General features: G+C 44.1%; 1 protein-coding gene across 1 annotated transcript in view; it reads left to right on the top strand.

Moving 5' to 3' along the window:
* Positions 1–23,581, top strand: part of fam234a (family with sequence similarity 234 member A) — a 60,749-nt gene extending 37,168 nt beyond the window's left edge. The window contains 5 exon segments of the mRNA XM_072480765.1: positions 306–452; positions 10,138–10,219; positions 19,627–19,776; positions 21,387–21,498; positions 22,989–23,581. Of these exon segments, the coding sequence (XP_072336866.1) occupies positions 306–452; positions 10,138–10,219; positions 19,627–19,776; positions 21,387–21,498; positions 22,989–23,197 (700 nt within the window). The 3' untranslated portion in view covers positions 23,198–23,581.
* Positions 23,582–23,981: the final 400 nt, after the last annotated feature.

The raw sequence follows: 23,981 nt of genomic DNA, 5'->3' as shown, positions 1-23,981 counted from the left end.
GAGCACCCGGAGGAGACCCACGCAGACACTGGGAGCAAGTAGAAACTCCACATAGTCACCCAAAACCGGAACTGAGCCCGGTTCCCTGGCGCTGTGCGGCAGCAGTGCTAACCACTGTGCCGCCATGCTGCGCCAACAAGATTCAAAAATCTTGCTTTATCCCTTGATATAAGGTAGGAATTGATGGTCAGTATAATAGTTTTAATTAATAAAATCAAGCAGTGATTTAGAGTACAGTAAAAAGAATAGTCTGAATTATTAATCTTTTGTATTTTATTTGTGTTCTCAATTTTTCTCCCATACAGTTCCAAGACAGCTAAATACCTTCAGAAGGTGCATGTGCCAGGAAGGAATGTTGGAAACCTGTTGATCACCACAAAATACTTAATTGAGCTTTTAGATGGACAAAGCCTGCAGACCTATTGGCACTATAATATATCTCAAATTCAAAGGTATATCTTTATTTAATCTATAACTACTGTCGTATCTGTAAACCCTCAGATACTTTTGACCACTTTACTTATTCAAAGGTTTACCTCGGATGGCTTTAATAATGAGGAGAACAAACCACAAACACAAGTTCAAATTCAACAATATTTATTTAACACAATTAACCCTTATATTACCAACAAAATACTAGAGGTACCCAAGATCAGTGTATACTATCCGCAAAGATGGCTTGGTATGGCTATGGGTCTGATCGCTGGAGTTCCTCTGGTCCGTCTTCACAAAGGTGGTTCTTGCTGGCCCTTCCCTTCCCTTCCCTTCCACATAGGCCAGTGCACATCAATCAGATCGATTATCTCTTGATGGCCGATTGACAGAGCAGATCCGGACTTGTCTTGGCATCCCTCTAGTCTATTCGAACGTGGCCAGTCCAAATTCCCATGAGGCTGTGCTGGAGAGACTGTGCTTTGTTTTAAAGTGCCCAATTCTTTAATTTAAAATTACCAATTTCAATCGGGCCGAAGTGCTAGGCCCTGGTAGGTCACCACACGACATTAGAGTCAACTAATAATAATTATAACAATATTAGGCGGGAACTGAAGAACATAGATTGGGGGCGGATGTTTGAGTGCAAATCAACATCTGACATGTGGAAGGCTTTCAAGTGTCAGTTGAAAGGAATTCAGGACCGGCATGTTCCTGTGAGGAAGAAGGATAAATACGGCAATTTTCGGGAACCTTGGATAACGAGAGATATTGTAGGCCTCGTCAAAAAGAAAAAGGAGGCATTTGTCAGGGCTAAAAGGCTGGGAAAAGACAAAGCCTGTGTGGAATATAAGGAAAGTAGGAAGGAACTTAAGCAAGGAGTCAGGAGGGCTAGAAGGGGTCACGAAAAGTCATTGGCAAATAGGGTTAAGGAAAATCCCAAGGCTTTTTACACGTACATAAAAAGCAAGAGGGTAGCCAGGGAAAGGGTTGGCCCACTGAAGGATGGGCAAGGCAATCTATGTGTGGAGCCAGAGGAAATGGGCGAGGTACTAAATGAATACTTTGCATCAGTATTCACCAAAGAGAAGAAATTGGTAGATGTTGAGTCTGGAGAAGGGTGTGTAGATAGGCGGGGTCATATTGAGATCCAAAAAGACAAGGTGTTGGGTGTCTTAAAAAATATTAAGGTAGATAAGTCCCCAGGGCCTGATGGGATCTACCCCAGAATACTGAAGGAGGCTGGAGAGGAAATTGCTGAGGCCTTGACAAAAATTTTTGGATCCTCACTGTCTTCAGGTGATGTACCGGAGAATAGCCAATGTTGTTCCTCTGTTTAAGAAGGGTAGCAAGGATAATCCAGGGAACTACAGGCCGGTGAGCCTTACTTCAGTGGTAGGGAAATTACTGGAGAGAATTTTTCGAGACAGGATCTACTCCCATTTGGAAGCAAATGGACGTATTAGTGAGAGGCAGCATGGTTTTATGAAGGGGAGGTCGTGTCTCACTAACTTGATAGAGTTTTTCGAGGAGGTCACTAAGATGATTGATGCAGGTAGTGCAGTGGATGTTGTCTATATGGACTTCAGTAAGGCCTTTGACAAGGTCCCTCATGGTAGACTAGTACAAAAGGTGAAGTCACACGGGATCAGGGGTGAGCTGGCAAGGTGGATACAGAACTGGCTAGGTCATAGAAGGCAGAGAGTAGCAATGGAAGGATGCTTTTCTAATTGGAGGGCTGTGACCAGTGGTGTTCCACAGGGATCGGTACTGGGACCTTTGCTGTTTGTAGTATATATAAATGATTTGGAGGAAAATGTAACTGGTCTGATTAGTACGTTTGCAGACGACACAAAGGTTGATGGAATTGCGGATAGCGATGAGGACTGTCAGAGGATACAGCAGGATTTAGATTGTTTGGAGACTTGGGCGGAGAGATGGCAGATGGAGTTTAATCCGGACAAATGTGAGGTAATGCATTTTGGAAGGTCTAATGCAGGTAGGGAATATGCAGTGAATGGTAGAACCCTCAAGAGTATTGAAAGTCAAAGAGATCTAGGAGTACAGGTCCACAGGTCACTGAAAGGGGCAACACATGTGGAGAAGGTAGTCAAGAAGGCATACGGCATGCTTGCCTTCATTGGCCGGGGCATTGAGTATAAGAATTGGCAAGTCATGTTGCAGCTGTGTAGAACTTTAGTTAGGCCACACTTGGAGTATAGTGTTCAATTCTGGTCGCCACACTACCAGAAGGATGTGGAGGCTTTAGAGAGGGTGCAGAAGAGATTTACCAGAATGTTGCCTGGTATGGAGGGCATTAGCTATGAGGAGCGGTTGAATAAACTCGGTTTGTTCTCACTGGAACGAAGGAGGTTGAGGGGCGACCTGATAGAGGTCTACAAAATTATGAGGGGCATAGACAGAGTGGATAGTCAGAGGCTTTTCTCCGGGGTAGAGGGGTCAATTACTAGGGGGCATAGGTTTAAGGTGAGAGGGGCCAGGTTTAGAGTAGATGTACGAGGCAAGTTTTTTACGCAGAGGGTAGTGGGTGCCTGGAACTCGCTACCGGAGGAGGTGGTGGAAGCAGGGACGATAGTGACATTTAAGGGGCTTCTTGACAAATACATGAATAGGATGGGAATAGAGGGATACGGACCCAGCAAGTGTAGAAGATTGTAGTTTAGTCGGGCAGCATGGTCGGCACGGGCTTGTAGGGCTGAAGGGCCTGTTCCTGTGCTGTACATTTCTTTGTTCTTTGTAATACATTTACAGGTAGATGTTTACTAGGGGGAAATAGTAAAGGGTCTTGGCATCTCAGAATCATTGGTATTGTAAAAGTGGACTCATGCATTTTGTACATCGTCTAATTTCTTTGCCTACAATGGTGCAGTGCAGACATATAAGAATAACATCCTCTTACACTATTTAGATTGAACCAATTAAACTAAATTAAGCATCCTCCTATATGTGAGCCAGATAGGAAAATGGATTACTCGACAAAAAAAAGGGACTATGGACAATTCTGTTCACCTTCTACCATGCTGCTAGCCATATGATGCAATTATAATTACAGTTATTTATGGAGATGTGTGTCTTTTGCCCATTCCCCCATTTGCCTCTCAAGTCTCTCAAAGTGGATCAAGTAAACACTTGATTATGAGGCTAGGTACGAATTGCAAAGCTGCTTTATTTCACAGTGAAGCCAGAATAGTACAGCACAGGAACAGGCCCTTCGGCCTGTACCAATCATGATGCCTCTCTAAAACTTTCTGCACTTCCAGGGTCCATATCCCTCTAGTCCCATCCTAATCATGTATTCATGAAAATGCCTCTTAAATGTCGCTATCGTATCTGCTTCCACCACCTCCCCTAGCAGCGCGTTCAAGGCATTCGCCGCCATTTGCCTCACATATCTCTAAACTTTCCCCGACACATCTTTAAGCTTTTCCCCTTGCACGTTAAAACTATGTCCCCCAAATGATTGACTTTTCCACCTGAGAACAAGCATCTGATTAACCACTCTGTCCATGCTATTAATAATTTTGTAAACCTCTTTCAGGTCGCCTCTCAATCTTTGTAATATTTATAATCTTTATTGTCACAAGTAGGCTCACATTAACACTGCAATGAAGTTACTGTAAAAAGCCCCTGGTCGCCACATTCTGGCGCCTGTTCGGGTACACAGAGGGAGAATTCAGAATGTCCAAATTACCTAACCGCACGTCTTTCGGGACTTGTGGGAGGAAACCGAAGCATCGTTCAGTGCAAAAATCAGAATTTATCCAACCTTTCCTCATGGCTAATACACTCCAGACCAGGCAACATCCTGGTAAATTTCTGTACTCTCTCCAAAGCATCCGCATCCCTCTGGTACTGGGTCGACCAGAATTGTGCAAAATATTCCAAATATGGCCTAACTAAGGTTCTGTACAGCGGCAGCATGACTTGCCAATTTTTATACTCAGTGCCCCGACTGATGAAGGCAAACATGTTGTATGCCTTCTTGACTACATTATATACCTGCGTTGCCACTTCCAGTGATCTGTGGACTTGTACGCCCAGATCTCTCTGCCTGTCAATACATGGTTCTGCCATTTACTATATAATTCCCACATGGATGAGACCTTCCAAAATGCATTACCTCACATTTGTCCAGATTAAACTCCATCTGCCATTTCTCCGCCCAAGTCTCCAACTGATCTATATCCTGCTCTATCCTCTGACAATCCTTTACACTATCCTCAACTCCACCATTCTTTGTGTCGTCCGCAAATTTACTAATCAGACCGGTTGCATTTTCTTATAAATCATTTATGTATACTATGGGCAACAAAGGTTCCAGTACTGATCCCTGCGGAGGACCACTAGTCACAGCCTTTCATTCAGAAAAGCACCCTTCCACCGCTACTCTCTGTCTTCCAAGACCGAGCCGGTTCTGTATCCATCTTGCCAGCTCTCCTCTGATCCCATGTGACTTCACCTTTTGAACCAGTCTGCCATGAGAGACCTTGTCAAAGACTTTACTGAAGTCCATGTGGACAACATCCACTGCCCTTCCTTAATCAATCACTTTCATCACTTCCTCAAAAAACTCAGTCAAGTTAGTGAGACACAAACTCTTCACAAAACCATGCTGCCTCTCGCTAATACGTCCACTTGCTTCCAAATGGGAGTAAATTCTGTCCCTATGAATCTTTACCAATAATTTCCTTACCACTGGCTGACGTAAGGCTCACTGGATTATTCTTGCTACTCTGCTTAAACAAAGGAACAACATTCCTAGCGAATGACTAGGGAAAGAGTAGGACCAGTCAAGGACAGGGATGGGAAATTGTGTGTGGAGTCTGAAGAGAAAGGCGAGATACTAAATGAATATTTTTCGTCAGTATTCACTCAGGAAAAAGATAATGTTGTGGAGGAGAATGCTGAGCCGCAGGCTAATAGAATAGATGGCATTGAGGTACGTAGGGAAGAGGTGTTGGCAATTCTGGACAGGCTGAAAATGGATAAGTCCCCGGGACCTGATGGGATTTATCCTAGGATTCTCTGGGAGGCCAGGGAAGAGATTGCTGGACCTTTGGCTTTGATTTTTATGTCATCATTGGCTACAGGAATAGTGCCAGAGGACTGGAGGACAGCAAATGTGGTCCCTTTGTTCAAAAAGGGGAGCAGAGACAACCCCGGCAACTATAGACCGGTGAGCCTCACGTCTGTAGTGGGTAAAGTCTTGGAGGGGATTATAAGAGACAAGATTTATAATCATCTAGATAGGAATAATATGATCAGGGATAGTCAGCATGGCTTTGTGAAGGGTAGGCCATGCCTCACAAACCTTATTGAGTTCTTTGAGAAGGTGACTGAACAGGTAGATGAGGGTAGAGCAGTTGATGTGATGTATATGGATTTCAGCAAAGCGTTTGATAAGGTTCCCCACGGTAGGCTATTGCAGAAAATACGGAGGCTGGGGATTGAGGGTGATTTAGAGATGTGGATCAGAAATTGGCTAGCTGAAAGAAGACAGAGGGTGGTGGTTGATGGGAAATGTTCAGAATGGAGTACAGTCACAAGTGGAGTACCACAAGGATCTGTTCTGGGGCCGTTGCTGTTTGTCATTTTTATCAATGACCTAGAGGAAGGCGCAGAAGGGTGGGTGAGTAAATTTGCAGACGATACTAAAGTCGGTGGTGTTGTCGATAGTGTGGAAGGATGTAGCAGGTTACAGAGGGATATAGATAAGCTGCAGAGCTGGGCTGAGAGGTGGCAAATGGAGTTTAATGTAGAGAAGTGTGAGGTGATTCACTTTGGAAGGAATAACAGGAATGCGGAATATTTGGCTAATGGTAAAGTTCTTGAAAGTGTGGATGAGCAGAGGGATCTAGGTGTCCATGTACATAGATCCCTGAAGGTTGCCACCCAGGTTGATAGGGTTGTGAAGAAGGCCTATGGAGTGTTGGCCTTTATTGGTAGAGGGATTGAGTTCCGGAGTCAGGAGGTCATGTTGCAGCTGTACGGAACTCTGGTTCGGCCGCATTTGGAGTATTGCGTACAGTTCTGGTCACCGCATTATAGGAAGGACGTGGAGGCTTTGGAGCAGGTGCAGAGGAGATTTACCAGGATGTTGCCTGGTATGGATGGAAAATCTTATGAGGAAAGGCTGATGGACTTGAGGTTGTTTTCGTTGGAGAGAAGAAGGTTAAGAGGAGACTTAATAGAGGCATACAAAATGATCAGGGGGTTAGATAGGGTGGACAGTGAGAGCCTTCTCCCGCGGATGGAAATGGCTGGCACGAGGGGACATAGCTTTAAACTGAGGGGTAATAGATATAGGACAGAGGTCAGAGGTAGGTTCTTTACGCAAAGAGTAGTGAGGCCGTGGAATGCCCTACCTGCTACAGTAGTGAACACACCAACATTGAGGGCATTTAAAAGTTTATTGGATAAACATATGGATGATAATGGCATAGTGTAGGTTAGATGGCTTTTGTTTCGGTGCAACATCGTGGGCCGAAGGGCCTGTACTGCGCTGTATTGTTCTATGTTCTATTGGCTATTCTCCAGTCCTCTGGGACCTTAGCTGAAGCCAGTGAGGATACAATGATTGCTGTCAAGGCCCCAGCAATTTCCTCCCTTGCTTCCTCAGTAGTCTGGGGTAGATCCAATCAGGCCCTGGGTCCTATCTACTTAATGCTTTTTAAGACAGCCAAAACCACTACCTTTTTGATATAGACATGACCCAGAATATCTACACACCCTTCCATAGACTCATCATCCACCAAATCCTTCTCTTTGGTGAATACTGATGTAAAGTGCTCATTTAGTACCTCACCCATTTCCTCTGGCTCCAGGCAGAGATTCCCTCCCCTATCCTTGAGTTGGCCAACCCTTTCCTGGCTACCCTTTAATCTTTATATACATATAAAATGCCTTGGGATTCTCCTTAAACATGTTTGCCAAGGACTTTTCATGACCTTTTTGTTCTTTTCTTTGTTCTTTGACCCTTTTAGCCCTCCTAACTCCTTGCTGAAGTTCCTTCCTACTTTCTAGAACATAGAACATAGAAAAATACAGCACAGAACTTTCTCTATAAACTTCAAGGGCTTTCATCTGTTCTCCACCTTCTTGACTTTAGGAATGCTTCCTTTTTCTTTTTGACTAGGCTCACAATATCCCTCGTTATCCAAGGCTCCTGGAATTTGCCATAATTATCCTTCATCTTCAGAGGAACATGCTGTCCTGAATTTTAATCAACTGACGTTTGAAAGACTCTCACATGTCAGATGTTGATTTACCCACAAACAACCGCACCCAATCATCAGTTCTTGCCTAATATTGTTGTAATTAGCCTTCCTCCAATTTAGCACCTTCACTTGAGGATTACTCTTCTCCTTATCCACGAGTATCTTGGAACTTATGGAATTATGGTTGCTGTTCCCAAAATGCTCCCCTACTGAAACTTTGATCACCTGGCCGGGCTCTTTCCCCAATACCGGGTCCAGTACAGCCCCTTCTCTAGTTGGACTATTTACAGATTGTTTCAGGAAACCCCTCCTGGGTACTCCTTACAAATTCTGCAGCAGCCAAGCCCCTAGCACTAAGTGAGTCCCAGTCAATATAGGGGAAGTTAAGATCACCCACCACAACAACCCTGTTGCTTTTGCATCTTTCCAAAATCTGTCTACCCATTTGCTCCTCATCTCCTCCTAGCACTTAGGAGGCCTGTAGTAAGCCTCCATCATTGTGACTGCACCCTTCCTAGTCCGGAGATCTATCCATATTGCCTCACTGCATGAGCCCTCTTGAGGTGTTCTCCCGCAATACAGCTGTGAGATTCTCCATAACCAGTAACGCAACTCCCCTCACCACTTTTACATGCCCCTCTATCCCGCCTGAAACATCTAAATCCTGGAACGTTTAGCTGACAACCCTGCCCCCCCCCCCCCCCCCCAACCAAGTCTCTATATTAGTTCCAAGTATTAATCCAAGCTCTAAGTTCATTTGCCTTACCTGTTATACTTTTTGCATTGAAACAAATGCACTTTAGACCACCTCTATGTTCAGCAAATTCTCCCTGCCTGCCCTTCCTCTGACTCTTACTGGCCTTAGTCTCTAGCTCTCCCTCAGTTACTTCATCTGCTGAGTGAATATGCAGACCAATAGTTATCATCAGACATACTGGGCGGGATTCTCCACTCCCGCGCCGAAGTGGCCGCGCCGTCGTGAACGCCGTCGAGGTTCACGACGGCGCGAAGCGGCCCCGATCCCGACCGATTCAGGCCCTGACAATGGGCCAGGATCGGGGCCGCGTCATCAACACGCGCCAGGCCTTGTCGCCCGTGTAAAGGCGGCGCCGCATAGATGACGCGGCCGGCGCCGCATAACGGGCGTCATCCGTGCATGCGCTGGTTGGCCGGTGCCAACCCGCGCAAGTGTGGTTGCCGTTCTCTCTAAGTCCGCCCTGCAAGAAGGTGGCGCACGGATCTTGCGGGGCCGCAGAAGGAAGGAGGTCCTCCTTCAGAGAGGACGGCCCGACGATCGGTGGGCACCGATCGTGGGCCACCCCACATTTGAGGTACCCCCCCGGTGCAGGATCTCCCCGCAGGCCGCCCCCCCAGCGTTCACGCACCGTTCACGACGGCAGCGACCAGGTGTGGAACCCGCCACGGGGGAACCCGCCGTTTTGGCCTGGCCGCTCGGCCCATCCGGGCCTGAGAATAGCGGGGGTGCCGGAGAATCGCCATTTTGGGTGTCTCCGGCGATTCTCCGGCCTGCGGCCCGTGGAACTCGACGGGGCCGTTCCCACCGCTTGGGAGAATCGCGGGAGGGCGTCGGACCGGCGTCCCGGGAAATTTTGGCGGCCCAGGCGAGGGAGTGGAGAATCTCGCCCACTCTCTTCAAGTAGTACGACTTATATTTGCATATTTAAAAAAATGTACCCCCTCCCAACCAACTTTCGGTTGGTTGTCATTTGACTTAAATGAGCCTGAGCCCAGCAAAAGTTTGTCCTCTTCAGCTTTCTATTTACAAACTTGACTTCCTGTCTTTTTATTCCCATGTTTGCAACCTGAAGGATAATCTCTGCCAGACCTCTGCCTTTCAATGCCCCTGAATTAGAACCTCACCTGATGGCTGGATTGTTCAAGGATTGCTGAGACAAGCTAACAAATTGTTTGCTATTTACTGTTTTTGAGAAACATCTCCTAACCCCATTTGCATTTCAGCTACCCTTTGAACCAGTCCTCTTTTTGAGAAAAAGTGTCCATATTTTGTTTTAAAACAAGACCCTTGTGGGTGGCATGTTGTGGTTAGCACTGCTGTCTCACAGCACCGAGAACCCAGGTTTGATCCTGGTCCCGGGTCATTATCCATGCGGAGTTTGCAGATTCTTCCCTGTGTCTGCGTGGGTATCACCTCCACAACCCAAAGATGTGAATCGGCCATGCTAAATTGCCCCTTAATTGGGAAAAAAAGAATTGGGTACTCTAAATTAATGAAATAAAACACGACCCTTAAACATTTTTCCCAAATTGCTTTCTGTACAAAAATGACAGATCAAATCCTAAAATGCTTATTATTTTTATATATTTTGTTAACCTTGGTTTTTATTGTGAATAATAAAAACAGCTTAGTTTTGTTCGGAAGCATTTTAGTGTGCTATTACAAGTGGTAAAAAAAAATTAACTTTCTGTATAATATACTTATTTTCAGGGCACCAGTGTCTGGATACTATAACATGGATGATAGTTTTGATTTTTTAATTGAAGATTTCATTGAAAAGGACAAAAAGAAGGTTTGATATCATAAATACTTCAATATAATGTCACTTAACCCATTTATTTGATGTTAAGGTTTTGATGATTTAATTATTTTGCTTAATTTAGAATTCAGTAGTGTATGAAAAGTGGGTGCTTCAAGATGTAAACCGATATTGCCAATTTCTATAAAACAAGTTCCCTAATGAAGCAGACCCTCGGATTTCCCCTATTGAAAGGAAGAAATATATAAATAAAGACCAATAACTGAGCCAGAAATCCATCTTCTGCACCCTCCACATGACTGACCTAAGTAACAGTGGCCTGGGAGCAGATGAACATAGAACATAGAACAATACAGCGCAGTACAGGCCCTTCGGCCCACGATGTTGCACCGAAACAAAAGCCATCCAACCTACACTATGCCATTATCATCCATATGTTTATCCAATAAACTTTTAAATGCCCTCAATGTTGGCGAGTTCACCACTGTAGCAGGTAGGGCATTCCACGGCCTCACTACTCTTTGCGTAAAGAACCTACCTCTGACCTCTGTCCTATATCTATTACCCCTCAGTTTAAAGTTATGTCCCCTCGTGCCAGCCATATCCATCCGCGAAGGACCTGCCTTCCTTCTCGGCTGACGAACAAAAATAGGTAATAAGGTGGATGTGAGATGTGAAAAATGTTTGCTTTCTTCTGAAAAGTAAAGGAACCAGTAACAACTCTGAGAAAACAGCTACTAAGCATTTGAAGTAAGTTGTATAAATATTAGCTTAATGTTAATCAATACCACCAAGAGTTGGGTTTGTTTTTATATTTTTTTTAAATAAATTTAGAGTACCCAATTCATTTTTTCCAATTAAGGGCAATCCACCTAGCTTGCACATTTTTGGGTTGTGGGGGGAAACCCACGCAAAGACGGTGTTATGGGCCAGGGTTTAGAAAACCCCAAAGTGTGTCATGGAGTTCACCTGACCCACAACTTTTAATGGATTGTGGTATGGGGAGCACACGGCCCACTCTACAGGTGTAGTACAGCAGAAATGGAAAAGTATTTTTTTAAGCAAAACAATGTTTATTCTATGAATTCAAGTTAACCTTTTTAAAACATAGTGAACATCTTAGCAACCATTAATTCAAATACAACCCCCAAAGAATATAACACTAAATAATGCTTAATAACTTCCCAAACAACATACAGAAGAAACACCTTCCAACAGAAACACATTAGGTTAAAGTCATTACTGTACTTAGTTTTAAATCACCAGGATCGACTTACAGTCTTTAGATTACAGAGAGAAACTCGTACACCTTCTGGCTGTGACTGCAGCTATCCAGCTTTGAAAACGAAACTAAAACACATCCTGCAGACTGCTCAAAAACGAAAGTTAAAACCTGATAGTACAGCCCAGCTCCACCCACACTCTGACATCACTGCAGTAATATGAGCAGCCAAACATTTCTTAAAGCGACATTCTCATGATATCTCCCCCCAAGAAAAATAAATAAATCATCAACTTCAAGATGGTTTCATTTTTCACCTTTTCACTATCCTTTAAGAAATGCACACAGTAAATATACTTCATCGTTGCAAAAAAACAACACACACAATAATATAGTCCATTTTTGTTCTCCTTCCTCTAACTGAAATCCTTCTCGATTAACAGTCTCATTGAACAAGAAGGTCTCCGCACGATCCATCCATTTCTCTACACCTCGGCATTTCTCTTTAAACATAAGAACTAGGAGCAGGAGTAGGCCATCTGGCCCCTCGAGCCTGCTCCGCCATTCAATGAGATCATGGCTGATCTTTTGTGGACTCTGCTCCACTTTCCGGCCCGAACACCATAACCCTTAATCCCTTTATTCTTCAAAAAACTATCTATCTTTATCTTAAAAACATTTAATGAATGAGCCTCTAATGCTTCACTGGGCAAGGAATTCCAGAGATTCGCAATCCTTTGGGTGAAGAAGTTCCTCCTAAACTCAGTCCTAAATCTACTTCCCCTTATTTTGAGGCTATGCCCCCTAGTTCTGCTTTCACCCGCCAGTGGAAACAACCTGCCCTACCTGTCAGATACTTAGTTCAATCTGATCACCCCCTTGTAATTCTCCAACACAGGAGCATTGGTTATCACAGTTTTCAGGCAGTCAAATGCCTGTCGAAAGTCCGCTGTCCATTGAAATTTTTGACGTTTATTAAGCAAGTCCATCAGTGGAGCAATCACGCGACAAAACCTTTGCACAATTGTTCGATCAAATCCACTCATGCCAAGAAATTGCATTATTTCCCTTTGTCTCGAGGGTATCGGAAACTCCTCAAGGAAAGTCACTTGGGCTTTTCCTTTACCACTTTAACAAACCCCACTGTCTTATCCTGTTTTACCACATTAGCCTTCCCAGTGCTTTTCTTCAACCATCAACACTGTGACTTTACATGGCCTAGTTTATTACAGTGAAAACATTTGAAACTTTTCATTTATTTTCCACCCTCTTGGATTTCTTTTTTAATCTGAGGTACACTCTCCTTATTATCTTCCATCAGATCACCTTTACCTTTACCACTTGAGTATTTCTCATGTCCCCAGTTTCTATCCCGCACAGGGTGAAACTGATGTCGGAAACCAAGCTTTGATTTATGAACTATTCATAATCATCTGCCATTTCTGCTGCTAATCTCGCAGTTTTAACCCTCTGCTGTTCCACATGAGAATCAGGAATTGCATTTTTAAACTCCTAAAGTATAATTTCTCCGAGAGCTTCATACGTTTGGTCTATTTTCAAAGCCCTTATCCACCTATCAAAATTACTCTGTTTGAGCCTTTCAAACTCCATGTATGTTTGACCAAGTTCTTTCCTTAAATTTCTAAACCTTTGTCTGTAAACTTCAGGCACTATTTCATCTGCACCTAAGATGGATTTTTTCACCTCCTCATACGTCCCAAATACCTCCTCCGGCAGTGATGCAAACACTTCACTAGCTCTACCTATCACCTTTGTTTGAATCAGTAATACCCACATGTCCTGTGGCCTTTTCATTTGTTTAGCTACCTTCTCAAATGAAATGAAAAAGGCTTCCACTTCCTTCTCGTCAAACCTTGGCAATGCTTGGACATATTTAAATAGATCCCACCAAGCATTCGACTATGACACTCTTTCTCACTATCCTCATCACTATCATCCAACTGTATGTTTCCCTTTACGTCTGCCAATTTTAACTGACTGTTATGTTTCATAGCCATTTTCTGAAGTTCAAACTCTCTCTCTTTTTCCCTTTCCTCTCTAATTCTTTCTTTTTGTTCTGCTAGGGCTATTCTTTCTTTGTTTCTTTCTTCTCTCTCCTTTTCTTTTTCCCTGATCTGTATCTCCCTCTCTCTTTCTTTTTCTCTCATTGCATATTCAAGCTGCTTTAATTCTTTTTCGTGTTCAAGTTGCTTAATCTGCAACTGGATCTTTGCCAATTCTAATGAGTCAGACTGCATCTCAGGCAACTTTAAATGCTTAGCCACCGCCATAATTACCTCACCTTTTCGCATTTTGTCAGGTAATGTTAACTGCAATGTTTTTGCCAAATCTAACAGTCTGCTTTTAGTCTCTGTCCGTAAGGTACTGCATGTGACCGTCTCCATCCCCAAAAACTTCAGAGCCTCTGAAAGAGCCATTGTCCACAACACACTCCCTACTGACTGAAATACCACACCGGAAAAGCAACCACATAATACTCACCCTTCACTGTCTTTAAGTTCACTAAGCCAATCCAATAGATAGACTTTTATCCCCCTTGAGCCCCAAATTTGTTATGGGCCAGGATTTAGAGAACCTCAAAGTGTATCATAGAGTTCACCTGACCCACAACTTTTAATAGATTGTGGTATGGGGAGCACACAGCCCACTCTACAGGTGTGGTACAGCACAAATGGAAAAGTATGTTTTTAAGCAAAACAATGTTTATTCTATGACCTCAAGTTAACCTTTTTAAAACATACAGTGAGCATCTTAGCAACCATTAATTCAAATACAACCCCCAAAGAATATAACATTAAGTAATGGTTAATAACGTCCCAAACAACATCCAGAAGACAGAAGAAACCCTTTCAACAGAAGCACATTAGGTTAAAGTCATTGCTGTTCTTAGTTTTAAATCACCAGGATCTATTTACAGTCTTTAGATTACAGAGAGAAACTCGTACACATTCTGGCTGTTACTGCAGCTCTCCAGCTCTGAAAACTAAACTAAAACACACCCTGCAGCCTGCTCAAAAACGAAAGTAAAAAACTGACAGGACGGCCCAGCTCCACCCACACTCTGACATCACTGCAGTAATATGAGCAGCCAAACAAGAACCAACAAAGAACAAAGAAATGTACAGCACAGGAACAGGCCCTTCGGCCCTCCAAGCCCGTGCCGACCATGCTGCCCGACTAAACTACAATCTTCTACACTTCCTGGGTCCGTATCCTTCTATTCCCATCCTATTCATGTATTTGTCAAGATGCCCCTTAAATGTCCCTATCGTCCCTGCTTCCAATACCTCCTCCGGTAGCGAGTTCCAGGCACCCACTATCCTCTGCGTAAAAAACTTGCCTCGTACATCTACTCTAAACCTGGCCCCTCTCACCTTAAACCTATGCCCCCTAGTAATTGACCCCTCTACCCTGGAGAAAAGCCTCTGACTATCCACTCTGTCTATGCCCCTCATAATTTTGTATACCTCTATCAGGTCTCCCCTCAACCTCCTTCGTTCCAGTGAGAACAAACCGAGTTTATTCAATCGCTCCTCATAGCTAATGCCCTCCATACCAGGCAACATTCTGGTAAATCTCTTCTGCACCCACTCTAAAGCCTCCACATCCTTCTGGTAGTGTGGCGACCAGAATTGAACACTATACTCCAAGTGTGGCCTAACTAAGGTTCTATACAGCTGCAACATGACTTGTCAATTCTTATACTCAATGCCCCGGCCAATGAAGGCAAGCATGCCCTATGCCTTCTTGACTACCTTTTCCACCTGTGTTGCCCCTTTCAATGACCTGTGGACCTGTACTCCTAGATCTCTTTGACTTTCAATACTCTTGAGGGTTCTACCATTCACTGTATATTCCCTACCTGCATTAGACCTTCCAAAATGCATTACCTCACATTTGTCCGGATTAAACTCCATCTGCCATCTCCCCGCCCAAGTCTCCAGACAATCTAAATCCTGCTGTATCCTCCGACAGTCCTCATCGCTATCTGCAATTCCACCAACCTTTGTGTCGTCTGCAAACTTACTAATCAGACCAGTTACATTTTCCTCCAAATCATTTATATATACTACAAAGAGCAAAGGTCCCAGCACTGATCCCTGTGGAACACCACTGGTCACAGCCCTCCAATTAGAAAAGCATCCCTCCATTGCTACTCTCTGCCTTCTATGGCCTAGCCAGTTCTGTATCCACCTTGCCAGCTCACCCCTGATCCCGTGTGACTTCACCTTTTGTACTAGTCTACCATGAGGGACCTTGTCAAAGGCCTTACTGAAGTCCATATAGACAACATCTACTGCCCTACCTGCATCAATCATCTTAGTGACCTCCTCGAAAAACTCTATCAAGTTAGTGAGACACGATCTTCCCTTCACAAAACCGTGCTGCCTCTCACTAATACGTCCATTTGCTTCCAAATGGGAGTAGATCCTGTCTCGAAGAATTCTCTCCAGTAATTTCCCTACCACTGAAGTAAGGCTCACCGGCCTGTAGTTCCCGGGATTATCCTTGCTACCCTTCTTAAATAGAGGAACAACATTGGCCATTCTCCAGTCCTCCGGGACATCCCCTGAAGACAGCGAGGATCCAAAGATTTCTGTCAAGGCCTCAGCAATTTCCTCTCCAGCCTCCTTCAGTATTCTGGGGTAGATCCCATCAGGCCCTGGGGACTTATCTACCTTAATATTTTTTAAGACACCCAACACCTCCTCTTTTTGGATCACAATGTGACCCAGGCTATCTACACCCCCTTCTCCAGACTCAACATCTACCAATTCCTTCTCTTTGGTGAATACTGATGCAAAGTATTCATTTAGTACCTCGCCCATTTCCTCTGGCTCCACACATAGATTCCCTTGCCTATCCTTCAGTGGGCCAACCCTTTCCCTGGCTACCCTCTTGCTTTTTATGTACGTGTAAAAAGCCTTGGGATTTTCCTTAACCCTATTTGCCAACGACTTTTCGTGACCCCTGACTCCTTGCTTAAGTTCCTTCCTACTTTCCTTATATTCCACGCAGGCTTCGTCTGTTCCCAGCCTTTTAGCCCTGACAAATGCCTCCTTTTTCTTTTTGACGAGGCCTACAATATCACTCGTCATCCAAGGTTCTCGAAAATTGCCGTATTTATCTTTCTTCCTCACAGGAACATGCCGGTCCTGTATTCCTTTCAACTGCCACTTGAAAGCCTCCCACGTGTCAGATGTTGATTTGCCCTCAAACATCCGCCCCCAATCTATGTTCTTCAGTTCCCGCCTAATATTGTTATAATTAGCCTTCCCCCAATTTAGCACATTCATCCTCGGACCACTCTTATCCTTGTCCACCAGTACTTTAAAACTTACTGAATTGTGGTCACTGTTACCGAAATGAAACATCTACCACCTGGCCGGGCTCATTCCCCAATACCAGGTCCAGTACCGCCCCTTCCCTAGTTGGACTGTCTACATATTGTTTTAAGAAGCCCTCCTGGATGCTCCTTACAAACTCTGCCCCGTCTAAGCCCCTGGCACTAAGTGAGTCCCAGTCAATATTGGGGAAGTTGAAGTCTCCCATCACCACAACCCTGTTGTTTTTACTCTTTTCCAAAATCTGTCTACCTATCTGCTCCTCTATCTCCCGCTGGCTGTTGGGAGGCCTGTAGTATACCTCCAACATTGTGACTGCACCCTTCTTATTCCTGATCTCTACCCATATAGCCTCACTGCCCTCTGAGGTGTCCTCTCGCAGTACAGCTGTGATATTCTCCCGAACAAGTAGCGCAACTCCGCCTCCCCTTTTACATCCCCCTCTATCCCGCCTGAAACATCTAAATCCTGGAACGTTTAGCTGCCAATCCTGCCCTTCCCTCAACCAGGTCTCTGTAATGGCAACAACATCATAGTTCCAAGTACTAATCCAAGCTCTAAGTTCATCTGCCTTACCCGTAATGCTCCTTGCATTAAAACATATGCACTTCAGGCCACCAGACCCGCTGTGTTCAGCAACTTCTCCCCGTCTGCTCTGCCTCAGAGCCACACTGTCCCTATTCCCTAGTTCTCCCTCAATGCTCTCACCTTCTGACCTATTGCTCCCGTGCCCACCCCCCTGCCATACTAGTTTAAACCCTCCCGTGTGACACTAGCAAACCTCGCGGCCAGGATATTTATGCCTCTCCGGTTTAGATGCAACCCGTCCTTCTTATACAGGTCACACCTGCCCCGGAAGAGCTCCCAGTGGTCCAGATAATGGAAACCCTCCCTCCTACACCAGCTGTTTAGCCACGTGTTTATCTGCTCTATCTTCCTATTTCTAGCCTCACTGGCACGTGGCACAGGGAGTAATCCCGAGATTACAACCCTCTAGGTCCTGTCTTTTAACTTTCTGCCTAGCTCCCTGAACTCCTGCTGCAGGACCTCATGCCCCTTCCTGCCTATGTCGTTAGTACCAATATGTACAACTACCTCTGCCTGTTTGCCCTCCCCCTTCAGGATTCCCTCTACCCGTTCGGAGACATCCTGGACCCTGGCACCAGGGAGGCAACATACCATCCTGGAGTCTCTTTCACGTCCACAGAAGCGCCTATCTGTGCCCCTGACTATAGAGTCCCCTATTGCTATTACTCTTCTGCGCTTTGACCCTCCCTTCTGAACATCAGAGCCAGCCGTGGTGCCACTGCTCTGGCTGCTGCTGTTTTCCCCTGATAGGCTATCCCCCCCGACAGTATCCAAAGGGGTATATCTGTTCGAGAGGGGGACAACCACAGGGGATTCCTGCACTGACTGCCTGCCCTTTCTGGTGGTCACCCATTTCTCTGCCTGCACCTTGGGTGTGACCATATTTACATAACTGCGATCTATGACGCTTTCCGCCACCTGCATGCTCCTAAGTGCATCCAATTGCTGCTCCAATCGAACCATGCGGTCTGTGAGGAGCTCCAGTTGGGTGCACTTTCTGCAGATGAAGCCATCCGGGATGCTGGAAGCCTCCCGGGCCTGCCACATCTCACAGTCAGAGCACAGCACCCCTCTAACTGACATTGCGTCAATTAATTAAAATTAAAATTTGTCTTTTTTTTTTTTAATATTTTTTTTTAAATTTCAAAGTTACTGTCAACTATCTGTTTCCTAGCACTAGATTTCTAATAGAAATGCGATAGCTAACTATAATACTCTCCGATCTTTGGCTTAGATATCCCTCTAAATTATAATTAAGTTATTATGTTTAATTAGTTACCAAATACTCAAAATTTTTTTTAAATTTAGGGTAGAATCCCAACCAGCCACTCTGGCCACAGCTTTTCTGTGATGTCACTTCAGTTTCCCCCCGACACACACAATTTGAAAAAAGGTATAAAAGTGAAAATAAGTAAAAATCACTTACTTACCTTCTGAGTGTCTTAGATGTTCTCAGGTTCTCTCGCTGACAGAGAATGCTCCTCCACCTCCGAACCTTGACCTGCACAATGCTAATAATATAATAATAATATAATATGGCACTTACCTTACACCAATGGGTCTTATTATTAGGTTAGAGGAGGAGGGCGGGTGGGAGACACTACACGTGTAGTGTCTCGGGTTTCTTCTCCACCAGAATTTATTGGTTGGGGGGGGGGGGACTTCCCAGAGGTCCTTGGTTCGAACTTCCGGTTCCTGCCTTATATAAAAACAAATAAAACAGAAAAGAAGAACAGACACGGGACCAGGTAAGGCTTTTTAAAGTAAGTACTCACCTTCCAGAGGGCCCCTGCACACCGCTGCCGCCGTAATCCAAAGGGCTGCTCCTGTAAAGGCAAGGCTTTTGAAAGTATGTACTCACCTCCCAGAAGGCCCCTGCGCACCGCTGCCGCCAAAATCCAAAGGGCTGCTCCTGTAAAGGTAAGAGTTTTTAAATTCACTACTCACCTCCCAGAGGGCCCCTGCGCACCGCTGCCGCCGAAATCCAAAGGGCTGCTCCTGTAAAGGTAAGAGTTTTTAAATTCACTACTCACCTCCCAGAGGGCCCCTGCGCACCGCTGCCGCCGAAACATTTCTTAAAGCGACATTCTCATGACAACGGGAAGAATGTGCAAACTCCACACGAACAGTGACCCAGAGCTGGGATCGAACCTGGGATCTCGGCGCCGTGAGGCAGCAGGGCTAACCCATTGCATCACCGTGCTGCCCTTATTTTTATATTTTTGCTGAGAAGCATAAATATCGATGACTGCTTTGCTCTCCAGGTTACGATTTTGGACGGTAGAAGTGGCACGGTACTGTGGGAGAAAGATTTAATATGCAGAAAAAACTGTCCAAACCCATCCTCTATCAACACTGTATCCCAATCAACTTTTCTCTTCTGGGGTGAACTTCCAACACAAGACAATGGTTCTGTAAGTCTATTAGTTGATACTAATAAAGCGATGTTGATGTGAAATTTTGATTTTATACTAAACAAAGCATTATTACTTTTTAGTAAGGAAAGCAATGCAGTGCCAATGTTGTTATTGGAACAGATTTTCAGCTGGTGTTGTGAAGGGTACAAATTGACATAGCATTTAGCTGCCCAGAATGTTTTTATTCAAATTTTGAAGTAGGATTCTGCTAGTGAAAGGTCACGGTTTATATTAGGAGAACATATGTCTATAATCTGGGACTTGCTGATTGTGTATACAGGTTGCTGCATCAAAGTGCAGCTTTTTACCTGAACCTTCAGTGAAAGGTTTTCCTCATTCAGAGCTGTCTTGGGAAACTGAAAATAAAATAACAAGTCAATTAGACTTTATTAAAATCAAAAGCTATTTTTTACACTACACGTGTTTATCACTGGCAATATTTTCTTTCAAGCACCACTTGTCGAGTTCGCAGAACTACCACGTGCTAACGTGGTGACTAATCACAGAAAAATACAGTGCAGAAAAGGCCCTTCGGCCCATCAAGTCTGCACCGCCGCATGTGTAGGCACCTGATCTGCCAATCCTAATCCCATTTGCCAGCTCTTGGCCCATAGCCTCAAATGTTATGACGTGCCAAGTGCTGATGGACCAGACCCCATCGGAGGCCACCCTGGTGAAGGAGCCCCCCTACCTCCCCCACAGTGTTCCCGCAGAGTTCCCGCCGGCAGCGACCAGTGGTGGACGGCGCCGTCGGGAACCTGTCTTATCGTAGCGGTCGCTTGGCCCATTCGTGCCGGAGACTCGCCGGTTCTCCGAGCGGCCCGGTGCGAATCGCGCGCCGCTGGTTTCCGGGGGGGTGGGAGAATCGCGTGCGGGGGTCGGGGCAACATGGCGCAATTCGCGCAGTGCCCTGGCGATTCTCCCACCCGGCGTGGGGGGGGGGGGGGAGAGAATAGCACCCAATGTATTGGGTAAAGGAGTAAAAGAAAACCTGAGAGCTAAGCACTTAATTGCTTCAAGAGCTCATAGAATCATAGAATTTACATGCAGAAGGAGGCCATTCAGCCTATCGAGTCTGCACTGGCCCGTACAAAGACCACCCTACTGAAGCCCACTAAGGGCAATTTTATCATGGCCAATCCACCTAACCTGCACATCTTTGGACTGTGGGAGGAAACCGGAGCACCCGGAGGAAACCCATGCAGACACTGGGAGAACGTGCAGACTCTGCACAGACAGTCATCCAGCCGGGAATCAAACCTGGGACCCTGGAGCTGTGAAACAACTGTGCTAACCACTGTGCTACCATCTTCACTTTGAAAGTCCACTCTCGTTTAATGAAGATTTGTAGTCCTGGGAGAGGTGGGGTATTTAAAGGAGGCCTCACTGGCCCACTCACGGGAATCTGATGCCAGGCTTCAGCCTCAGCAGGGGGCTCATCCGCATCCTAAGCCACTTCCACTTTGACCCATCATTCTGTGCTGACATTTTTCTTCAAATGAGCCATGCATTCCAATCTCATTTTTTCCATAAACCTATTATTAGTCCTCTTTTAAAACAATAATTTATTGGTGCTGTAGGTTTTAATTGTTTTTTTTACTGCTCAGGTACCTGAAGATTTAACTGCGAACAGACATTATCTCTATATGGTTCATCCATCACATCCAAACATCATTCTGGAGCTAAGAAACAGTACTGAGAATGTGCTTGCCTATACCAGTAAGTTATTCTACCATATAATGGATCATCAGTTGCTGATAAATTTAATTAAAATACCATACTTTGTTTTTTATGACAATTTGAAGATGAATTGGGCACAATCCTAGAAACCTTTACGTAATTTCAATATTAATGCATGTCCTCAAACATTTATTGAATTGACAGTTCCCAGAAAAGTGGCATAACTGAGGCATAACAGACCAAAAGGTTTTCGGCAGTTAACAAAAATATTCAGCAGATTCAGCCAAAATAGCAGCAAGGATGCTGATGTTATCTGCAGCACTTTGCAGTGATGAAAAGAAAATTTGATTCCTGTTCCTGATTATTTTCAAAAATATTCTGTGAAAAGTCTGTATTTCCAGTGGTGAAGCCATGTTACTAGCAAGTCTCTGGGTCTGCAATATCATTTAGACAAAACTTAAATCAGGTTTATCTGTATAGAACAAAGAATAGTTGGGAGTAATTAATAGCAACGATACAAGTCAGAAAATACAACACCAGTTCATGAAAATGTTTCCTCTCATCACAGAACCCTTAGTGATTCTACGAACATCCTTGCTCAAGTGAGAGGACTTAAAACTCCACTGATCAGAGTCCTGCCCCTCAGGGCCAACATAAATTCTGTTGATCAACCCATGATAATTGTTCAGTTCTTCCCTCATCAGTGTTTGTTCAGTAGAGCTGTGAATTATCTGTCATCAAATGTAGGTAATCATGTGACATCAGGTCGGCAAGGTTTGGATATTCAGTGAGGGAGAATCATGTAATGGGTAGGCCCTTTAATTTTATGTAAATTCATTAAAATGTATTTAAATGAAGGGTGGGAACCTTGTGACATCACCGGCGAAGGGTGGCGAAAATCAGGAAACGGGATCTCGCCGCCAAGAATCTCACTTCCCGACTCGCGGGTGTTTGCACCTGCGCTGCTGTTTTACACCTTGCAGTGAACACAGGCGCAAAATCACCCCCAATGCCTGTCTTCCTCTCTCAACAACTCCACCAACCCCAAAAAGAACCTTTCTAATTTTGCCTTTTTTCTCCCTAACTTCACCCTTTCCACCACTACCTCCTTCAAATACAAGGAGTGCTCAGTTCCTTAAGATTGTTAAAACAGGTATTATGTGGGGAAAGGATGACCTTTCTCTATGAGTGGAAGGTAACTCCTGGTCTGCAGTAATGTGGTGAGTAGTTCTAACTATAGCTGCCCGTTGAGAAAGATTGTAAAACGGACGTCTACCCTGTTCCTGTCAGGCGGTTGAGCTTAAGAATTCTGTTAATGGGAATCATAAAAAATATGTTTTAAAAATAGATTGATGGATTGAGAGCCAATGAAAGTCAGCAGTCTAAATTGGAAAGTAAAGGTGGGAGAAATTTATGAATTTAAAGTGTACGCAATTATCACCTACCTGCTATTTTACCACTTGTCATTTTGATATTACTATTAATGCTCCTAAGGGAAAAATACAACATTGTCATACATTGTATTGCAGCTGCCTTATTTGAACGAAGTAGACATGCTTGCAATGTACTGCTGACGGGGCAACCTATAGGGAGCAAACCAGGACCACTGACGATCACCAAACAAAAATTGAAGGACACCATCTCTGTGAGCACGGTTAGACGTCTAAACCAGGGGAACGACGGCTTCAGTGATGTCGAACTTAAGGAATATTTCTATAGAATGCGTTACAGAGGCTAATGGTAAATGAGAAAAATCGCAATGATGAAAGTAGTTCTCTTTATTACTAGGTATATTTATGTATATAAAATATTTCTTATTTTATTTCTTGCTGGCCAAAAACGTTTGCTTGCAAAATGTTGTATTTTATGAATAATTTGAAGATTGTTCATAATTAAGCCTTCTGGATTCAGAGTTTCACCAAATAATTAGCTTCCAAAAGGGGAAATCCAAAATTGCTATTAAAACATAAAACAAAATTGTAATTTAAATAGGAAATAGGCAATGTTCCCTAGTAACTATTGCAGCGATACTCACTGATACATTTTATTAGCTTATTACATTGAGCAAACTGTAGCCTCTGCTGTGCTTTTCTTAATTAAATCCAAAGTTTTTTAATTACAAGCATTTTGACTCATTTAATTTGAAAAGCATCTTTTTGATCACTTGACTTGAATTCACATGGCACAACTTTACTCTCTCTGACTCATTTGTGTGTCTTCTTATTTGAAACACAAATAAAATGTGAATTCATGAATTAGTATAAATTATGTTTGCGCCAAGAAAACCCCAAGGAAATGCAAAGCAGTTCTGAAACTTTTCAATATTTAAACTAATCTTTGAGTTACCTCTCTAAATAGTCCCGTTTTGATCAACAGTGTGAATATTATCTGAAATTTACATGATGTCTGCCATTTGGGAAAGAAATGACCATATCTGACAATTTGTGCACTATTTATGAATTAAAACATAGGCACTAGTTATGATACTGGACACCTGAGTGCATTAGTTTACTTTTCTGAAA

This window comes from Scyliorhinus torazame, chromosome 17, assembly GCF_047496885.1.
Source record: "Scyliorhinus torazame isolate Kashiwa2021f chromosome 17, sScyTor2.1, whole genome shotgun sequence".
Taxonomy (NCBI): domain Eukaryota; kingdom Metazoa; phylum Chordata; class Chondrichthyes; order Carcharhiniformes; family Scyliorhinidae; genus Scyliorhinus; species Scyliorhinus torazame.
This window is presented reverse-complemented; position numbering and strand designations above follow the sequence as displayed.